This window comes from Barbus barbus (assembly GCF_936440315.1).
Source record: "Barbus barbus genome assembly, chromosome: 4".
Taxonomy (NCBI): Eukaryota; Metazoa; Chordata; class Actinopteri; order Cypriniformes; family Cyprinidae; genus Barbus; species Barbus barbus.
In genome coordinates this window covers 29,830,455-29,851,420 of record NC_136732.1, presented here as the reverse complement: position 1 = coordinate 29,851,420, position 20,966 = coordinate 29,830,455, and the positions used below count along the sequence as shown (strand labels likewise).

At 37.1% G+C, this 20,966-nt stretch overlaps 2 protein-coding genes across 4 annotated transcripts; one reads left to right on the top strand and one right to left on the bottom strand.

The window, feature by feature from the left end:
* Positions 1–268: 268 nt before the first annotated feature.
* On the bottom strand, positions 269–12,464 carry LOC306868980 (TBC1 domain family member 17-like). Of its 3 annotated transcripts, XM_079415493.1 has the most exons (18): positions 12,385–12,464; positions 11,597–11,692; positions 11,383–11,460; positions 9,233–9,350; positions 8,970–9,156; positions 8,765–8,876; positions 8,509–8,679; positions 8,302–8,427; positions 8,115–8,218; positions 6,568–6,662; positions 6,365–6,481; positions 6,166–6,266; positions 5,985–6,084; positions 5,762–5,859; positions 4,560–4,676; positions 4,361–4,447; positions 4,074–4,268; positions 269–1,127 (listed from the first exon to the last, which is right to left on the bottom strand). In XM_079415493.1, the coding sequence occupies exons 1-17, from the start codon at positions 12,409–12,411 to the stop codon at positions 4,083–4,085; spliced, it is 1,920 nt and encodes a 639-aa protein (XP_079271619.1). In that variant the 5' UTR covers positions 12,412–12,464; the 3' UTR covers positions 269–1,127; positions 4,074–4,082. The 3 variants fall into 3 exon arrangements, with proteins under 3 accessions (XP_079271619.1, XP_079271618.1, XP_079271620.1); XM_079415492.1 differs by lacking the exon at positions 269–1,127 and having other exon boundaries at positions 2,238–4,268; positions 12,385–12,450; XM_079415494.1 differs by lacking the exon at positions 269–1,127 and having other exon boundaries at positions 3,464–4,268; positions 4,366–4,447; positions 12,385–12,445.
* Positions 12,465–13,970: 1,506 nt separating this feature from the next.
* LOC306866383 (uncharacterized protein) lies at positions 13,971–20,667 on the top strand. Its single transcript, XM_079411566.1, has 6 exons — positions 13,971–14,091; positions 14,731–15,364; positions 15,441–15,708; positions 15,799–15,882; positions 18,508–18,677; positions 19,587–20,667. The coding sequence occupies exons 2-6, from the start codon at positions 14,981–14,983 to the stop codon at positions 19,722–19,724; spliced, it is 1,044 nt and encodes a 347-aa protein (XP_079267692.1). The 5' UTR covers positions 13,971–14,091; positions 14,731–14,980; the 3' UTR covers positions 19,725–20,667.
* Positions 20,668–20,966: the final 299 nt, after the last annotated feature.

The window sequence follows — 20,966 nt, the reverse complement described above, 5'->3', positions numbered from 1 at the left end:
TGTAAAACAGAAATGCATCATTACTTAGTAAATCTTTTAAAATAGTTTAAATAGTGTCTATTTAATTGTTATATTATATTATACATTGGTAACAGGGTTAAAATTTGCAAATGACAGTAAGGGAATAGAAAACAGAACTCGTATAATATTAATAAAATAAGATCAACATTTTCTAAGCACCTGACCTTTTAAGTCAGGGATTCCAAAATGTTTTGTCAGGCATGTTTTGTGACCTTAAATATTTAATTGAACTACCCTCTGAGATTTTCATTTAATATTTTAATTATTTAACAACACATGCACATATTCACAGTTCTCAGATGTCAGTTAATGTTCAAAAATGTAAAAGAGTTTTCAGTTAAATGTTTTATTTTATTGAACATGTTCAGTTTTTAGCACTGGATTTCGGTATTTATTGGTATTTATCACTGCAGTTTTTGTAGAAGCAGCCTTTTGAGGCTTCATTGCATATTCTAAACAAGACAAAGTTTTTGTCTAGTCTAGAATACGTAATGAAGCCTCAAAAGGCTGTTACTACAAAAACGGTAAGAGTGTAAGAGTGAAACTGATAACCCAGAACACCTGATTTTCCAGGTCTGAAATGACCTAAGCCTCAGAGCAGATGGAAAAGCTTTTTGAAACCTGATACAGGAGTGTGAGACAGAGACTGAGACTGATGGGAGATGGAGAGTGTGCAACTTTTGTTTTCGGTGCACTGAAGTCACACTTACTCACGTGCCACCTAATCCCCCCATCACACTCCACCCCCCGTTTTGTGTGGAATCTCATTGTCAAAGCAACTAGTCTCCCATTATGGCTCTCCATCTCACACAGACAGCACACACTCGTTCCGCCCCTCCCTGGGCCTGTGGCAATCTGGTGTCCTGTTTCAAGAGCGGTGGGTCCTCATGGGAGGGCTGGGCGAGGTATGTGCAACAGACAGTGGAGCCGGCAGGTCAATGAGCCGTATTGTCTCTCTTTACAAATCACTGTCAGACACCAGTGCCTGGCCTTCTGCTCCCACTCACTTCACACACTCGCACTCGACTCCTGGATGGCCCTCACAGTCACAGCAGGACACGTTTAAGTGGTGGTTTGTCAGGTGGCTGAACATTTCAGAAGTTGAGCTTTTGTATAAAAAAAAAGAAAAAAGAGTCACACTAAGTTGATTCTACCTTTCTTCACAGTAACATTTTTTGTTGTTATTTATAATTGAGTGCATTCATTCACAGGACATTTGTGTGAATTCTATTTTCTTCTTTAGCACTAAGAACAAAACTTTCGCCATGGCAATTTAAAAAAATTAAGTAATCATATAATATATTAGAATGATTTCTGAAGGTTCGTGTGACACTGAAGACTGATAACCCAGATAATAAAATTGTTTCTTTAAATTGTAATAATAATATAATAATTATATACATTTTAACTGCATTTTTCATCAAATACATTGAGCGCTGTTTAGTTCATTATATATGTATATAATTAGTTAGGGAAAAATAGCCTGGTTAGAAAATATTAACTTAATATTAATTTTTAATGTTTCTCATAAATAGAATTATAGAATATGGAGAAAGAAATGATTGTGGATAGAATAGTTATGCAGAATAGAGTAAACAATTATAGAGAATATAATTCAGATAATTTAGTTTTGGAATTTTTGCATTCATATTAAAATCTTTGACATTTGAGTAAATAGAAATAAATACAGAAACACGGCAATTGAGTCAATGTAAAAAACTGTTGAACGTGAATAGCATATTTTTTGGTTTGAGTTCATATTAAAATGTATTTCAAAAGTTTAAATTGTAGAATTTAATTTGTTTAATGTCTTGGCAAATTAGCAAACAGTTCAAGACATTGTTTAGATCCATAGAGAAGACACATCTTTGACTGACAGGAAGTTATAGATGGTTGCCAGGGTGTTCTGACTGGTTGCTAGGTGGTCGCTAACTGGCCCAAGTCAAATAAGCTCAACCCTAAGTCTCTACCCTAGTAAAAAAAATATATATATATATTTAAAATACATTTATTTCATACTAAGTCTAGTTCAAATCTATTAACATATTTACTGAAATATCGCTTGAGATTTACGGTCTTTACATGCAAGATATTTGAAGTGTCCCTGAAGTCAATTTGCAATAGTTCCACTTTAGCACAGTCAATATACTTCAGTAGGTCTTTTAGTTGGACTTCTGCACTACTTCCACACAATTAAAGTGCATTACGCACAAAATTAGTTTTAGCAGACTTTAAGTATACCAATTTATTATACCAAAAGTACAATTGCAGGGTATTTTTAAACACATAAATATGTAAATATAGCATGAAATAAGTGTATACATTTTAGTATATTTGTTTTTTTACTAGGGTATGATATTCAGATTTCTAAATATTACCTATTTTCATTTATTTTCAAACCACCAGGTGAAAACAGCAAGTCTGGATGTTTGTAAAAGTAATTGCAAAAGAATAACATATTCATCTCTCTCCCATTTGTGTAAGAAGTAAAGAGGACAGAACAATGGGAAAATGTCACGAGTCCGATATCACCCTCTAAAACCTGATGAAGTTCTCAAATGCACAAAGAGAGACTTCACTTAGACACCATAGAGCAGCTTGAACTGCTCCAGCCCTGGAAAACTAACTAGAGCTTAACTCAGAGCAGATTGAGTCTGAAAAAGACATGCCTGCCATAAAAGGGATAAGATGAGTCTCAGGAGTAAACGTGTGTGTTTGTATGAGACAAAGAAGGGTGGCAGATCGCAGGGCTGTTTAAGTGCCATGCTAAATTCATAAGTTGCAGCTGTATTCAAACAAACACAGTGGGAAAGTGAAGGGAGGGCGAGAGAGAGACAGACAGAGAAAAGAGGAGGACGAACAGTAGAAAGAGCAGTGAGCAGGACGGTGAGGAGGAGGCGTGGTTCTCCACCCCTCATTTTCCAGCTCATTTAGTAGGGCAGTGGACAACAGTGACCCCATTTACCCTGATCTTTTAACCCCAGTCAGACACCTGCTGATGGAGTGTGTGAATGTGTTTGCACTGGTGGTGAGCCATGCCGTTCTGTGCCAGACATAAATTAAACGGTTCAACAAAACATATGTCAAATGTAGAAATAAAAGATTTTCTGGTTCATTAATTTGTCATTTTACTAAAACATGGATTTTTGGTTTCTAAATAAAAAAGAAACTCCTAAATTCAAAATAAAAGTGATCTAATAAGTTCTCATCTCTCAGTTCATTCTCCTTTTAAGAGTTTTTTTTTTTCTAATCTGTTGTAATCCTCCAATTGATGAAGTGGTTTTATCCACTCATATGGAGAGAGAGGAGGGTAAAAACAAAAAATGTAAATACATTTAAAAAAAAAATCTTTATCTAGGACATTGACTTTTGCATTATTATTTTTAATTTATTCAAATAAAAACAAAATGTGGGCAAGGAATGAGAATAAATATCAGGAACTACATTTCAATGTTTTATTCTTTAGCCATATGAAAAAGCTTCACTTTAAAAACTAACAAAAGAAATCGTTCTTGCTACACTGCATGCAAAACGGTAGTGCACAGCATCTTCTTCTAGCTGTCACTGAGTGTAACAGTAAAGATAGGGAGACAGGCAACATAAACAGAAAGGCAGAGAAAACAACTAATATACATTATCATACAATACATAATGAATAACATGGTTTTGGGTAGTACGAGTATAGTAGATCAAACAATTAGATATCTAACGCTCATTATTGCATAAAATATTAACTGATAAAATATGAGCTGCGACTATAATGCTCACACTATAAACTGCAAGCATTCCCTCTCTTCAGTGACTCTGTCTGCAATGCCCACAGTCATTCACACATCAGTTTAAACAGCATGTGGATAATACTCGGCCCTTCTTAGGAAAGTACAGTATGAAATAGTCAGCTGATCTCATTTTTATTAGGTCGCTGCAGATCTAGATTTCAATCTCCAAATTACATTCACCATATTTTATAAACACGTTAATCATTATTTTTTGGGGGGAATATTCATCATTATGGTTAAATTAAAATCATCTGTTCCACTTCTGCCAATCACCTTCTGGAATTAGGGGCATGTAGGAGGCGGGTGCTGTGGTGTCTGTCCATTAAACGGCTGGCAGGATGAAGCTCCTCTGGCCTCGGACTGAATGAGAAGGGTGTCTGTCTCTGTGGGATCTGAGTCTGGACTCTCTTCTGATAAGCTGGTCAGGACGTGCAGCCCAAGAACCTCCTGTACTTTCAAAGACAGCTCCTGAGAACAGAGCAGTCAGAAAGCATTATGTAGTATGCATGGCCACTGTTATTTTTCATAGCATATCAGCAGTCATATCTGTTCCGTCTCACCTTACAATTTGTCAGCTGCAAATAAATAGCCTCTGCTCCACAGAGTATTGACTGCAGATCCAGCTTCATGGTCAGCTCATTAATGTGCTGGAAACACACACACACACAAATACACACTTAGAATCAACTGACTTACTGTGCAAGTCATTTTCCTGGTTCTGCTTTATATTTTCATGGGCTTAAACAATTCTGTGCTTACCTTCAGTATAGAATTAAAATCATGATTTGAACCAATCAGCTCCCCTTTTTGTGACTCAAGAATGAAGCAGGCCATAAGTAAGTGGAAGTTTTCACAAGGCAGACGGGTCCACAGAACCTGCAAAACATTGATGTAGCGGTGTTGTTATTGTTCAATAAAACTACTAAAATATTTTTTTTTAATTGAAATAAAGTTGAAATAAAATAAAATATAAATAGTAGATGAAAAACTTAAACTTAATTAGAAAATTAGAAAAGTTGCCAATGGCATCTAACTGAAATAAAATGAGTTGAAGTACTAAAACTACAGAAATATTTAAACATCTGAAACTAAAACTGAAATAAAAATAAAGGAAATTTAAGTAGAAATATAAAAAAAAAAATCTAGAAATACAGAAACTAAAACTAAAATAAAAATAAAATGTAAATAGAAATATTAAAAACGCTAAAACTAATAAAAATGACAAGCACAAAATGGCTTAAATTAAAAAATAAAATTTAAATGAAAACAAGAAAATAAAGCTACTTTATAACATATATATAAATTACTAAATAATACTTATATATAATAATAATAAAAAAACACTGATGAGAAGAGTTTTTAATATTTAATAAATTAATATTAAGAACAAATCAATATTAAGAACCAAAACGTTTGTGCTGCTTTTGTGTATGAATATATACCGATAGCAGATTGCATATTCTTTTAAGTTATTTAAACAGAATACAACATAAAACCACTGTAAGTTCACATGCTGGATGTGCTTAAAATATTTGAGTCCGTATATTTTGCTATAATATATTAATCAAAATTAATTATAAAACATATTATATTTTATATATTATTACTGATGATGAAAGTCTTAGAAAATATTACAAATTCGAGTCTCGGGCCGGCAGGGATTGTAGGTGGGGGTGGGGGGAGTGAATGTACAGCGCTCTCTCCACCCTCAATACCACGACTGAGGTGCCATTGAGCAAGGCACCGAACCCCCAACTGCTCCCCGGGCGCCGCAGCATAAATGGCTGCCCACTGCTCTGGGTGTGTGTTCACGGTGTGTGTGTGTTCACTGCTGTGTGTGTGCACGTTGGATGGGTTAAATGCAGAGCACGAATTCCGAGTATGGGTCACCATACTTGGCCGTATGTCACGTCACTTTCACTTTCACTCACTCACTCACTCACAAATAACCTCCCTCTTACCTCCCAAAGACTCAAAATGTCTTCAAAAGAGAATTCTCTCTTAAACCAAATCAGCAACCAACGGAAACAGAAACAAAGTGAACCACTGTCCTGAGAGTCTAAGAGAGAAAAAAACAAACAAACAAAAATAATTTAAACCAACTGTGCCACTGTGCATTAGCCAATAGAAAAAAAAACTCATATAGAAGGTAGAAGTTTATAGAGAATGTGTGTTTGTGTTTACCCAGGTAGTCACACAGCTCTGGATCAAGTGCTCTCAGTAGGAGGCTGAGCTGAAGCAGCTGCTGTTTCATGGCCTCTTGAGACTCTTCAAAGTTTTGGTGCTAAAGACAGATAAAGGCTTTATATCCAGAGCCAATGCATCGACTGAATAACACAATCAGAAAACAAGTGTGTTTACTGACCACTAAATCCATAAAGCCTGTCAAACACCAGAAGGACTCCACCTCATTCTGGGTAACAAAGAGGAGAGGAGACAGAAGATCACTCATCCCCTGGACATAACCTAAAGGGCAAAGTGAGAGAGAGAGCGATAAGACAGATAACAGCATCCTCTAGTGGTCAGTAGCTGGAATTAAAATGACATAAGGGAAATGCACATACCCAGATCGAAGTTATACATGCAGTACGTCATCAGTACGTCATGGAGCAGCTTAAGTCCTGGGTTCTCATTGCCAGAAAAGAAGGAATTGTGTCTGTCTGTTCGATTCACATCCCGTTCTGTCCAATCAAAGAGCAGGAGCAAATCAGATGTAGAAAGTGACTGTTTACACTTGCTGTAGGATCTATGACACAGCTAAACGTACCTATGAGGCTGCGGTATCCTCGGAAGAGAGAGTTCCTCATCTCCTGATCTTCACTGACTGATTTCCACTGAACCTTCATCCTGAAATACTCATCCCTGAAGAGAAAAATAACAAAAAATGTAAATAATAATTCACCCTGACGATCAGGGGTTTTAGAAAGGAAAGAGGCAGGGTAGACACATTATTGGCCTTATGATTCAGGTTTATGTATATGAATTAAGTAGTCATATGTGGTGGATTAGAACTTAGAAATGTAAGTATAATTCCTGTTAGCATTCAAAGTCTGAGGTCAGTAAGCTTTATTCATCAAAGCTGCATTAAATTACCCAAAAGTGACAGACATATAGAATGTTACTAAAAAGGTTTCACTGTTTCCACAAAAAATTATGTAGCACAATTGTTTTCAACTTTGATAATACTAAAAATGTTTCTTGAATGAAGAATGATTTCTGAAGGATCGCGTGACACTGAAGACTGGAGTAATGATGCTGAAAATTCAGCTTTCCCATCACAGGAATAAATTATATTTTAAAATATATTACAACACAAAACAGTTATTTTAAATGGTCATAATTTTTCACAATATTACTGTTTTTACTGCATTTTTGTTCAAATAAATGAAGCCTCGATGAGTATAAGAGAGTTCTAAAATTTACTGACCCCAAACTTTTTGACAGCAGTACATATCCTATGCTAAGCTTAGGTCTAAAGTGACAAATGACACAGGAAACCACAACAGCTGCAAATAGTTAACTGGGTTGAGGAACAAGTACACTATGGCCACTTACACACTGCAAGTTTCAGGAGTGACAACCTCAATTAAATACGGGAGTTAGTCCCGTAAATTATCGTTCCATGTGTGTACGGAACAGCAGTCTGAATAAGAATTTAGCCATTTGGTATGTGCCATTTTTTTGGCTAAAGACTCTTTTTGTCTGTTGATTTTAACTAAACTACAGCTGATAGACGTGCTGTGTTTTGTTTATGCTCGGGAGGCTGTTAGAGAGCGCTGTCTTGTGGTGTTGCCATGTCCGCATATTTACAAGCGCTTTTAGGCATGTTGTTTGGTCTTAGCTCATAAAAGCTAGGCACTTTATAAAGTAAATAAAGTAGTCTGCTGCAGATATGAGATACAAAGTATGATTTTTTTGGTGTTATAAAACAAAGCATTTGGGTGTTTTAGTGTTTTTTGTGTTTGTCCTTGATTGTTGTTGTTTTTTTTCTATGAGGATCTGGCAACACTGACACTTCACCGCAGGTTTCGTGAGCACACGTTTAAATACGTCATTAACAACTAGTTGTTCAGTTCAGTACACACTGCATAGAATTTCTGTAAATGCAGTTGTCACTGTCTGTATTTTTTTCGGGTGTTAATGTGGTTGTCGAATGCGGTTGTCACTCCGTATTTTAGTGAATTATGTGCATACAGAATGCGATTAAGGAGTAAAAGGTGAAGTGACAACTGATTTTAGCTGCAGTGTGTACGTGGCCTATATAACTTTTGACACCTTTGTGGTTTGCGTTAAAACAAAATGTGTTTAGCTTACGTTTTCACCTGAAGGATGTCCTCTCTCTCTTTGGTTGTGCTGTTCCACGGGTAGAACCCCAGTAAGAACTTCCACACCTCCTTCCGCAGAGATGGAACAATGCCCTAGAAAAAGCAGGAAAGATTTTAATCAATGGAAACGTCATTGGTTTGTGGCATATAAATAGGATTAAGAAAATATCACGAACCCCTCTAAACACCAGCTCCTTGACCTTCTGTGGATCAGTGACACGGCCCTCTGGATCCAAAAACTGATCCCAGTTATCAAAAGGATTTCCTCTTTTGACCTCCGGTCTGGGGCCGAGCTCTGCCCCCTGGTGGAATACACAATCTCTTTTCAGGTTTATGCACAATCAGCATTTATACACAAAGAGCCAGGACTCTATGTAACTCACACAGGTAATGAGCTCGAAGCCTGGCTCCTCATCAGCTGAGTGTGGGAAATGGGCATCCTGGGGAGAGCGGTTACCGAGGGGCGACTCTGGATGTCTAAGTGCTCCCCGGAAGAAGTTAGTCACTTTGGAGAATCCTCCGAACGTGGTCGCATAAGGGTCCTGAATGAACCTCTGTAGATATGACCAATCAGATAACATGTTTACAGGCCCATGTTTATGGCTTTAATCACATTAAAACACAACATATATAACTTACAGACACTAGATCTGCACTGGTATCATCAAAGAGGTGCAGCTCATCAAATGACTGTGATAGGGCCCCAGAATCATGTGGGTATGCCAGGAAGAGCCTACCATCCATGGGAGACCTTACAGCAGAATGTGTCACAAGAGTATGTAAATATATAGGTACTAAAATACAAAAGGGTTGGTTGAAAAAGATAAATTAGTATGCCACTCACGGGGCCAGTCTGATGTAACGCTGCATGGCTTTTAGCAGTTCTCTAGTGCCCCCTCGATGGAAGTGCAGGGGAGGGAGAGGATCGCCCCCTCTGGTTGTCATCACCAAGAAGTTTCTGCCCAGAGAGAAGCGAGCCCTCCGGAGAGAGTACAGCTCTGAAAGGGGCAGGGAGAACGAGCCCCACTGACCTGCCAAAAGACATAAACGTACGTAAGCATGTACAGAAGCGCACTTCATTTGAGAAGCACCAGTTTGGCGCAGTACCTGTTTCTCTGACTGGTGGATGCTCTTGCCGTCTTTCCTGCTTGACTGTACTGATGACGGCCCAGTCTGGCTCATAGCCTGGGTCAAACTTAGTTTCCTCTTCCCCTCCTTCCCCATCCTTTTAGAAAACAGAATATAAGAGAGATTAAGAGAGGAACAGAAGTTTAGGAAACAGGATACCTATCAAATTATGGAGCTGGTAAGATTTTTAATGTTTTGAATGTTCTTGCTCTCAACAAGGCTGCATTTATTTACTCAAAAACACAGTCAACAGTAATATTGCAAAATAATATTACTTACTTTTACTTGTACTTTTGTCATTTAGCAGACGCTTTTGTCCAAAGCGACTTACAAATAAGAAAAAGTAACTAAAACTAAAAGTTACAACTCTATAAATACTATATACCCACATATTGAAGAAAAGAAAGAAATTAAATAAAATTGACACATGCATATAACAACATTTCAATAATAAACATATAAATTAAAAAAACTAAAATAAAAAGCGATACTTCTATCCCTTGCCGGTGTCCCTGCCTGGTGGAGTTGCACGGCAGAGTTGATGGTCTTCACACTAAGAGGGCTTCACACGACGGCTGCCGCGGTATAATAACCAATCCAACAAATCACCATTTCAATTCAGCTGGACCCACTTTCCTGTTTATCAACTAAAAATGGCCAAGCAAGTGCACACACTGACAAGATACGCGATACAGTACGAGACCAAACGCGATTTCAGCACCTCTCATCCCAGTAAACAAAAATAAGCGTTTCCTAGCAACGGCAAATGCACTAAAAATGAGACAAGTAAATACACTTACGAGCTGATTTTAAACTTCCGCTGATAGACTGCTTCTCTTAAAGACTATTTCATTACACTTCCTTCTGCTGGCGCTTGACCCCACTTTCCTGTTTATCAACTAAAAATGGCCAAGCAAGTGCACACACTGACAAGATACGCGATACAGTACGAGACCAAACTACAAATTACAAATGTGTTCTATTTGAATACATTTTAAAATGTAATTTATTCATGTAATAGCATAACGGAATTTTCAGCAGTCCTTACTCTAAGCTTCAGTGTTGCATGATTCTTCAGAAATCATTCTGATATACTGATTTGGTGCTTAATCATTTCTTATGATCAATTATCAGTATTTTTCACGACTCTGTGATACATGTTTAAGGATTCTTTGATGAATAGAAAAACATTTATTTGAAATTGAAAACTTTTGTAACACTATAAATCTTTTTACTGTCACTTGATTAATTAAATGCTAAAAAAGAGAATTCCTTTCTTTCCAAAAGAAAAAAAAAGATCTTCCTGACTCTAAACATTTGAATGATAATGTACTTGTTAAGCATTTATCAGAGATTTGACCATTTACATTACATTTAGTCATTTAGCAGATGACTTTATCCAAAGCAACTTACAAATGAGAACAATAGAAGCACTCAAAACTAACAAAAGTGCAGTAATATTTTACTGCTATGACAAGTCCCAGTTAGGCTAATGCAGTACATGCAGCAAGGATTTGTTTTTATATAATAAATAAAAAGAAAACAAGTAGATAGAATAGAAAACGAATAGAGAATGCTTGTGTTAGAGGATCTTTTTTTAAATAAAAAAATTAAAAAACAAGTGAAAAGAATGGCAAATTAATACACAATGCTGTTAGAGGGTCAATTATTTTTTAAATAAAAAGAAAACAAGTAGTTAGAATAAAAAAAAAAAGAATAGTGCAAGTGTTAGAGGGTCAGGTATTTTTTAATAAATAAAAAGAAAACAAGTAGATAAAATAGAAATAGAGAGTGCTAGTGTTGAAGGGTCAAGTGTAAATCAAAGAGGTGCGTTTTTAGCCATTTCTTCAGGTCATGATGACTTGCCAAATAATTTTTATAGAAATGTATGGTTTTATTGTATGTGTGCAAATATCTTCAGTAGGACCAAACGTTTTAATTTCTATTAACTTTCAATGACCTCTATTTCCATGACTTTGCAAATCACAATTTACAAATTTCCCAAAATAAGTTTTTTCTTTGAACATGCTAAGTTTTAACATTTTAAATGAACGTGACAAGTGACCTGTGACTTTGAAGAGCAAACTTCATGGTGCTCCGTCCTCTACTCAAGTCATTCTCTTACCAACCTTTTTAGCGTAGAAGACAGCAGGAGCATTTCTCACATCCTCCTCAACAGGGCTCCACTCCATTGCCGGCTCTCCATCCTGAAAGAGTTTAAATATCACTTTGGTGTTAATAGACAGAAGAATTACTAACACATAACATCATTAATAACATATACGCACATGAAAGTGTTTAATAATAAAATATGTTAATCCTGATACAATGTGTTGATCATACCCGCTCAACTATCCGGATGAAGCCGGGGATGGTTGTGTCCTGATTGCTTCTTTTGGCATTGGTGTGAAGGTAAACACCCTCCTTCTCAAAGATCAGCTGATGAATGACATAATACATCACACTTTTACTACAGGACCAAATGTCAACAAAACTACAGATGAATAATTTGAAACAAGATGTCAATATAAAACGATTATCCTTCAGTTTGGATCATATCAACAGCATGATAAATGTTTGTTTTGTTCTAATAACCTAACAATAAAATAATTCTGGCTTTAATACTATAGTAGACATTTCCTGAAATCCCACAATAGATGAATAATTTAGCGGCTTACAAATAATACATTTCAGAAGTTCGATTAGCAACAGATAATCACATGGAGGAAGCGCTAAATGTCAATCTAGCAGCTAGTTTTCTATAATCTATAACACTTCATTGCGTTAAGACCAAAGCCCTCCAGTTAACTGGTTTGACCAGTAACCAGTTCAATAAAAACCTCCTTGCTGGAGGTGTTACCCAACGGGTGACAGTGGTATTTGAAATTTCAGTCCATCATAAAGACATGACAGTGACTAAACCATCAGGTTTGAACGACATGTCAGTCATCAGCTTGGGCTATCGCTAACTAACTAGCTCCAGCTATGGAAAAACGGTCTTTTCCTGAGACATTAAACACGTAAAAAGGTACAAATCTATAACGTTATATAGTTTTGTGTGATGTCATGTCAAATATGGCATCGTCGATATACTTATATTAAGGTTACTAACAAACACTGTCGCTACTCACCTTGTAACTCTCTGGCTTCGCCTCCATTCCTCCTCCGTATTTTGACCAAAACAATCACTCTTCCGTTTTTTTTCCTGCATGACTCCGCCCACATCCGCAGCAGCCAATCAGAAGCCAATTAAGCATGACGTTGTTATTTTGAGGATGGTTATGTGCTTTGTTGATTTTTACATAACAATGATCTGCAATACAAATCAAAAATAGATTCTTTGTTTAAAAAAGTCCTCCTCTCTGTCATAATTTGTCGTTTCAAACCCAAAAAGTTAAGACTTTTTTTTCTCCTTCAGTGAAGAACAAAAAAAAAAAAAAGGAAAGAAAGAAAGAAAGAAAATTAGCCAGAATAAAAGTCAGCATTTATTTTCATTGCATGGGATTGAGGCTGTCATTCTGCAGGATGTCATTCTCAGTCATGGAAGAAAGTCTTAGTCATGTTTAAAACACCACTGGGGTGAGTAAAATTAAGCCTTTTTTATTTTGCTCTTTAAGTTCTCTTACAAAACTGTTTATTATGTACAAGTACAAATCACTATAACTCTCGGTAGTAAGAAAACCACCTGGAGAAATGTGACCGATTTAGTGTGCACCAAATCCTTAGCCTACTGCACATGAAGTCCAGTAAATCATTATGTATTTATTATCAGCTTCCTTCAATGTCACCTGCTCGTATTTGTTCTTTCTGAATGTTACCTCTGCAAATGTGTTGCGCTTTAATGTTGCCATGTCCGCTTATTACGTGTCTTATAGCTTTGCCTGTACAGATGAACAAGAGCTGTCCATCATGTGTTGCACCGAATTAATGACTTCGGCTGTTGATACTTAAGAGTTCCAACAGGGTTTATTTCCAGAATGCACCCACGTTTTGGGGGGATTTCATGTGCTATCCCAGCCCCGTTGGTGCATAAATATGTTTTCCATAGGTGCATGTGTGCATATGGCCGAGATAATTATTCATGTATTGTTACTATAATCGAGCAGGTTGGATACATTACATATTTTGCAAGGCTATCGTTGTTAGTTGCATTTTAGTATTGGTTAATCCGAAGGTTTTTAATATGGGGTCCAGAGTGACCCTCAGGGGGCTGCAAAGGTGTGTTGGGGGTCCATGGAAAAGTTTAGGGAAAATCAGTGTAAAAAAAAAACAATCAATAAAAAACAATAAATAAATAATATAAATAAGATTAAATAAATGAATAATTTAAATATATCAATAAAAAATAAACATTTAAATGTTCATTTATAGTACAGTAGTGAGTAGAATTTTTTTAGAATGTAATGTTAAGAAAATAAATATTTTTCTAATATTTTAAATATTTACAATATTAATTTTTCACAGTATAAATTTGGTCTTTATACATGAAAAATGGAAAATAGAGATGCCTTTTAAATTTTAGGATGGGGTCCCTCGCACAAGGATGGTCATATTTGGGACCATGGCATCTAAAAAAATAAAACCACCTGGGTAAATCTACTTTTGTGTGTGTGTGTGTGTGTGCGTTTTAATCAACCCACACAAAGAACGCGTGAAAATAAATAAATAAAATAGGTGCGTTTCTTTTGCGCAATCTGGCAACCTGCACCTACTGTAAACAGCGCTGTGCTGGAGTCTAGGGGAGAGACAGGCACGGGTAACAAGCTCCTAACAAAGAGGGTTTAATAAAGTTTAGGAGTAAAGGACGATTGTGACAGAGGCGGGAGGATATAACGAGGGTATGTCAGTCACTTGCTTTTCATTTCACGAATCATCCCGATGCAGTTTTAATTGTGCAAAAAGATGAAATAGATTTTTAGCTGCATTGCTAACGCTGGAGCGCACTGGCCTGTGTATTTCACTTGGCCACTTACCAATGAACTGATCAACAAGCTCTAAAGCAGTTAATGTCGTAATGCAAATACCCCGCTGTTTAGCCGCTGATTTTGCCAACTGCATATTAAAGCTGACAGTGACAAACAAACAAACAAACAAAACAAAAGCAGCAGAAATCATGGCTGGCGGTTCGTCATGTTATCCCGAAAATGCGAGAAACGGACAGAACCGCTACATGCAACTGCACAAAGGCCTCGAAAATGATTTTTAGCATTGTGCAAAGCCTGGTCCTCATTTAAACCCTATAGGGTCAAAGTGAGTGCGGGGTTTGCAGTTGATGAGCTTGTTGATTATTCATATAAACTAGTTTTTAAGCTGTTCTACAGTTCCAAATGTGACCCTGGGCCACAAAAGTGCTACAAAAGCTACTTATGACTGGTTTTGTGGTCCAGGGTCACAAATCAAAATGCATGTTCATTTTGCCTAAATAAGTTCCGATAGTGTGCTCTTGATATTTATGCATATTATCTTTTCTTTTCTAGGTAACATCAGCAAGTGGTGGCATCCTCCCATCTCTCCCCTAGTTCTCTCTTGCACGCAGACACCATCACCCATTTCAATTGTGCCTCTTCTAACAGTGTCATCAGCATTAACTAAACCCAAGTTCTCATTACCAAAGAGTGCTAACCACAAAAAGACCAACACATTCACACACACCAGCATTTCAACATTCCAAAAGAACAAATTCCGAAAACAGTTCAACAGAGCCATAGGCTGTTGCATAAACACATCATGGCCTCGGTCACCAAATCCTCTAACCCCGAGATCCCCGATAATCACAAGGAGAGCTGGCTGGCGCTGCTTGCTGCCGCTGAGGCTTACAGTCAGACATCTGGTTGTGATCTGGCCATTCTGACCGCCTATAAGAAGTTCCGTCCTTCCGGGGTCGAGGTGGAAGGAACGAGGAATCACGAAGGGGGTGGAACTCAGGTGTGGAAGTTTGATTATGCGTATCATGTTTGGGGACCAGGGGCCCTAGCTGAGTCGTCACGGCGATACATGGATGACATCGCAATTTTGCATTCCACCACTGTACTAACGGCTCAGAGACACACGCGTCTGAATGCAGAGGAAGGAAGAGCCAAACTGGGCGTGGATGTGCCGTCTGACAGGCTGGTGAGTGCTATTTTTTTTTATTTTTAAGCAATTTTGAGTGCAATGCCTTGTGATTTACTGTGTCCTTTTTCCAAAGAGCTTGACTGGAGATGGAGTCGGGACTGTTAGTCCCAACATGAGGCTCTATTCTCAGAGCTACCCGTCGATCTACAGCCCAGTCGCTGCTATTGGCCAGCCAGGCAGTCAGCATGGGAACGGAGAGCGTGACTGGGAGAAAGCGGCGATGGAGGAATGTGAGAACGCAAGAGAAAGGACGGAAATTGTGGACTTGGAGGATGAGGAAGAGGAGGAGGAAGAGGAAGAGGATTTGGATGGGAGGAGACGTAACCTGAACGAATCGGCAGGTAAATGCACCTATTTTTTTTTTAGATAAGAAGGGGTTTGTAATTTCAGATCTCAAATTCAAACTGAATGGATCTCTCTGTCTTTCTCAGGTGTCTTTTCAATGGATGAGGATTCTTTGTCCCGGGACTGCGAGCCCTTCTTCGAGTCTGACGGGGAGGAGGAGAGCACTGATGGTGAATTACTGTTGTTGTTTTTTTAGTGAGATATTTTAAATGATAAATGTACCATATTTAAAATTCTGGTAAATTCCCAAAATTGTTATTGCCTATTTTTTCACATTTAGGCTTCACAGCATTATAATGAAAAATAATAACACGTGTTATTTATAGATAACATGTTATTCAAGTGTTATATAACTTTAAGTGGCTGTTAGATGGTGTTGAAATGTAAAAAAATAGGGGAAATCAGCTTATATAAAAATATCCCATTTCAGCTGATACAGTTCACCACTGTTCAAAATACGTTCTTTTGGCAAGGACACATTATATGGAATTAAGGATGTTCATTTCGGTTATTTCTTCTAACTGACAGCCACCGCTCGTTAACCAATTATTAACTGTTAACCGACAAGATTATTTTAAATTGGAATTTAATTAAATTAGAAAGGAAAAGTGTCTGTGACCCGTTAAAAATACTATAACGTTTGTTATCCGGGGATCAATATTACATGCGTGAAAAGCAGCAAACAACAGAACATGAGGATTCACATGGACATCATATCACATCACGCACATGCAGCGCTTCTGCGAGCGGAGAATATATATGCCATGTATATATGCAGTCTTTTGCAAACTGCTCCAGGTCATTCAGATTTGAAGGATGCCTTCTCCCAACTGCCATTTTGAGATCTCTCCACAGGTGTTCTATGGGATTCAGATCTGGACTCATTTCAGATCTCTCCAGCGCTTTGTTTGTAACCATTTCTGAGTGCTTTTTGAAGTATGTTTCGGGTCATTGTCCTGCTGGAAGACCCATGACCTCTGGTGGAGACGCAGCTTTCCGTCACTGGCCACTAGGTTGCGCCCCAAAATTCTTTGGTAATCATCAAATTTCATGATACCGTTCACACAGTCAAGGCATCCAGTGCCAGAAGCAGCAAAGCAACCCCAAAACATCTTTGAGCCTCCACCATGTTTGACTTTAGGGACTGTGTTCTTTTCTTTGAAGGCCTCATTTCTTTTTCTGTAAACAGTGCCATGATGTCCTTTACCAAAAAGCTCTACTTTTGTCTCATCTCTCCACAGTACGTTCTCCCAGAAGGATTGTGGTTTTGTCACATAAGTTTTGGCAAACTCCAGTCTTGCTTTTTTTTATGCCTTTGTGTCAGCAGTGGTGTCCTCCTGGGTCTCCTACCATGGCATCCCTTTCATTCAGATGGCGACGGATAGTGCGAGCTGACACTGTTGTACCCCGTGTCTACAGATCAGCTTGAATTTGTTTGGAAGTTAATTGGGGTTCTTTATCCACCATTCGAACAATACTTCGTTGTAATTTTTCATAAATTTTGCTCTTCTGTCCACGTCCAGGGAGGTTAGCTGCAGTTCCATGGGCTGTAAACCTCTTGATGATATTGCGCATAGTGGACACAGGAACATTAAGATCTCTGGAGATGGACTTGTAGCCTTGAGATTGTCCATGTTTTTCCACAATTTCTTCTCTCAAATCCACAGACAACTCTTCACACTTCTTTCTTTTCTCCATGCTCAGTTTTACACACAACACAAGGGTTGAGTCAACTTTTCTCCATTTTAACTGGTTGCAAGTGTGATTACTATATTGCCCACACCTGTTACTTGACACAGGTGTGTCTAAATACAAATTATCTATAGCTTATAGCTTCTTACATTTCTAATTCTTGTTCTTTTCTAAATACTGTTAAATTGAAAGGATTTGTTGTTGAGTGAGGGGAACTAAAATAGCCTAGCTATGTTTACAGTGTTTATTATAATGTTTGTAAACATTTCGCGTCGGCATTAGGCATATTTCTGAATGAAATAATAAAATGTGACTTATATGCGACTTGTTTTTTTTTTTTTTTTTCAATTTGTTTTTATGCGTGTAGCGTATTTTAACCATGCAGCAAACCTTTTAAAATATTTTCATAAATTAGGCCTACTGAAATTTTTTTTTTTATAAATGACTTTTTAAACCGTTTAACTGATTGTAATAATCGGTCAAAATTCTTACGGTCAGTTAATGGTTAACCGGCTAAAGTGAACATCCCTATATGGAATCAAAAGTAACAGTAAAAACATTTAAAATATTACAAAAGATTTCTGTTTCAAATAAATGTTGTAGTTTCAAACCTTATTTAAAAAAAAATAAAGTATCACGGTTTTTAAAATGTTAGGGAGCACAACTATTATTGATTGATGATAAATCCTTTTTGACGTAATCATTGAATGATTTTTGAAGGATCATGTGACACTGAAGACTACAGAAATGATGATGGCTGAAAAATCAGCTTTGCATCACAGAAATAAATTAGTTATATATATATATTCAAATATGTAACTATTATTATTTTACTGTATTTTTTATCAAATAAATGCAGCCTCTGTGAGCATAAGATACTTCTTTCAAAAACATTTAAAAAATCTTTTTGACCCCTAACCAGCCAATAACTGATATTGTACCAATATAATGTGTGATCTTCTTTTTTTTAAATCCTTATTCAGTAATTCAGTTTCAATCACAGTGAGTGTTCAAAGAGATCATTATCTGAATTATGACACTGTAACATCCGTTTGTTTTTATAGCTGTCGTTCATATATTTATATCTGTTTTATTGCTGCCAGGCTCTCTGAGTGAGGAAGCACCTCCCCCTCCGCGTGGCTTGGCGATGGGTCACCTGGCGTCTCGCTCTTCTAACCCCATGTCAATGGCTCGTTCACTGCCCGTGTCTATACCAGTGTGGGGCTACAGGAACAACCATGCCTCTCAGGGCGACTCCCACAGTGGAGAACGGGTCAGTTATTTATCCGCTTCATACATACCCTCACCCACATACCCCCTACAACAGCTTCATACAGACTGACAATTCAAATAGATTTTTTTTGCAGATTATGTATGCGCTTTTAATACAAAGGATGTGTAAAATTGTAGATGGCAAAATTATTCCACCTACTAGATTACTCATTTGGATCAAAATTTAAGACAAAATTGTATTTATCATTCATAATAAGACAAGTTCATAATTAATGTGTGCAACAGTTTCATACAAAATGGAGGACAGGGCCAAAGGAAATTCAGATTATCAATATAATAAATAAATGTATTTATAATAAATAAATACATACTACTAAAAAGTTTGGGATTGGTAAGGTTTTCCAATGTTTTTGAAAGAAATCTCTCATGTTCGTCAATCCTGCATTTATTTGATCAAAAATGTAGTAAAAACAGTAATATTGTGAAATATTACTACAATTATTAAAATAACTTTTTTTTTTTTGTGAAATATTTTTGTTGTATAGTGAAGTATAAGATTTATAAAAGGTTCATGACAATTAAAAATGTCCAAAAGTAAACAAATATATTGAGTGCTACATATTTTTGTGATGGGAGGGGATAATATTTCAATGTATTATGATAATTTTACCTCAAAAGACTGAGCCAGAACCAGTATTTTTCCATGACTATACTGTTTCTTTTTGGAAAGTCTATACTCTAAACATAAATGGGTGCAATATTATTGTACTGCATTATTGACACAGTTATCTATACAACATTTGCCAAGTCTTTTCTGATTAACACCCTCAATACCATTGTGATTATATGATGTGTTTTTGTAGAAGAAAAATTGAAGAATAGCAATTAATTATTATTTTTTCACATTTAATCACTTTTACACTTGATTAAAATGTATCTTTTATGTTAGGTGGGCTGTACAGACCTGGACCACATAGCTGCCAGTATGAAAGCCCTGCTGGTCCCTGGAGCCACAGATGGAACGGAGATGTTTGGAGCACTGCCACGACCTCGCCTAAACACGGGCGACTTCTCTCTTAAGCACTGAGAGTGGACGAATGCGTGCGTATGTATGTTTGAGTGTGGGGGGTGGGTGAACCGTGAGCATGTTTGTGTGCGAAACATTTGATTTGAACAGAACTGGAGAGTTTTATGGATGTTTTTAGCGAAGATGTTGCCAAAACTGAAGCTTTTCTCGCATATCATTAGTATTTCTATGGCATTGAAAGTAGTGAAACCTTTACCAACCCTTCACATCTGCAGCAGAAGGAGGAGAGGGTTGATTCGCATGTCTTAATTGGAGAATTTATTTTGGCTTTGACCGAATGGTTGTGGCAGACTTTAGTGACGTAGTGCATTTCATTGAGAAACACTAACAGAGCAAACGTACATCATTGTGTTACTAATCATACCCAGTAACTGTCCTCTGCAGTGTGGGATTTACTGATAGTATATGAGCCTATTTACATGCTGAGATACTCGCACATCCATCACCAGAGGAGCATTGTACATTAGCAAACACTACATGTACTTGGATATATAGACTGCTGCGTTCAGATGTGAATTCAGTATTGTATATTCCATGGCAAGATTGCCAAAGCTGACTAGATGTTAATGCGAATGCTTGCAAAAGATGTCACTCTCTGCCTGTGTGCGTTCACTTTTATTTCAGATACTGTCTTGAAGACTTTCTAAATCAATGCTTTGTAAAGACAATGAAAGGACAAAACATTTCGGAAACACGAATGTGTGGGATTTTTCTCCCACAAATGACAAGTGTTAGCATTATAACTTAATAATATGCTGATAACTGATACGAATTGTTGATTAGTATGATGACTTCTCAGAAATCTTGATAGACTGAAGGATATGTCAAATATGAGGGTGTACAACACTACAGATGTCAACCAGCTGTGTGTTCATCTTAAACATTTCACAACTGTTCAATGTTTAAGTAAATGCGTTTTCAATAAACAAATTGTTTGTTGTCGAATTCTGTTGCCCTTTGTGTCTTATTTGCATTTATAAGTTCAAAGTTTTTATCTTGGTGCGATTGAGCAGGCTGAAGAAAATATTGTGCAAACTCTGAGGAAAATCGAAGCTTCCTGTGCTCAGCAGAGGGCGGTGTTGTTTTTCTGCAGCTTTTAGTTCCTTTATGCATTTAGTAGGCTTTTATTCAAAGCATCTTGAGTTAGGCCTATACAGCAAAGCGATTCATCTTACATTTATCTGATTTCATTTCCATTAATCTCATTCAGGTTTGTATTAGCCAAGCCATGAATGCAAAAAA

Coding starts and splice junctions, on each gene's coding strand:
- LOC306868980 (XM_079415493.1), bottom strand. CDS start 12,411: ATGGAGGCGAAGCCAGAGAGTTACAAG. Junction 11,461..11,596: donor TCATCCGGATAGTTGAGCGG/GTATGATCAACA, acceptor AAACTCTTTCAG/GATGGAGAGCCGGCAATGGA. Junction 6,482..6,567: donor AGGATACCGCAGCCTCATAG/GTACGTTTAGCT, acceptor TTGATTGGACAG/AACGGGATGTGAATCGAACA.
- LOC306866383 (XM_079411566.1), top strand. CDS start 14,981: ATGGCCTCGGTCACCAAATCCTCTAACCCCGAGATCCCCGATAATCAC. Junction 15,883..18,507: donor GGAGGAGGAGAGCACTGATG/GTGAATTACTGT, acceptor TATTGCTGCCAG/GCTCTCTGAGTGAGGAAGCA. Junction 18,678..19,586: donor ACTCCCACAGTGGAGAACGG/GTCAGTTATTTA, acceptor CTTTTATGTTAG/GTGGGCTGTACAGACCTGGA.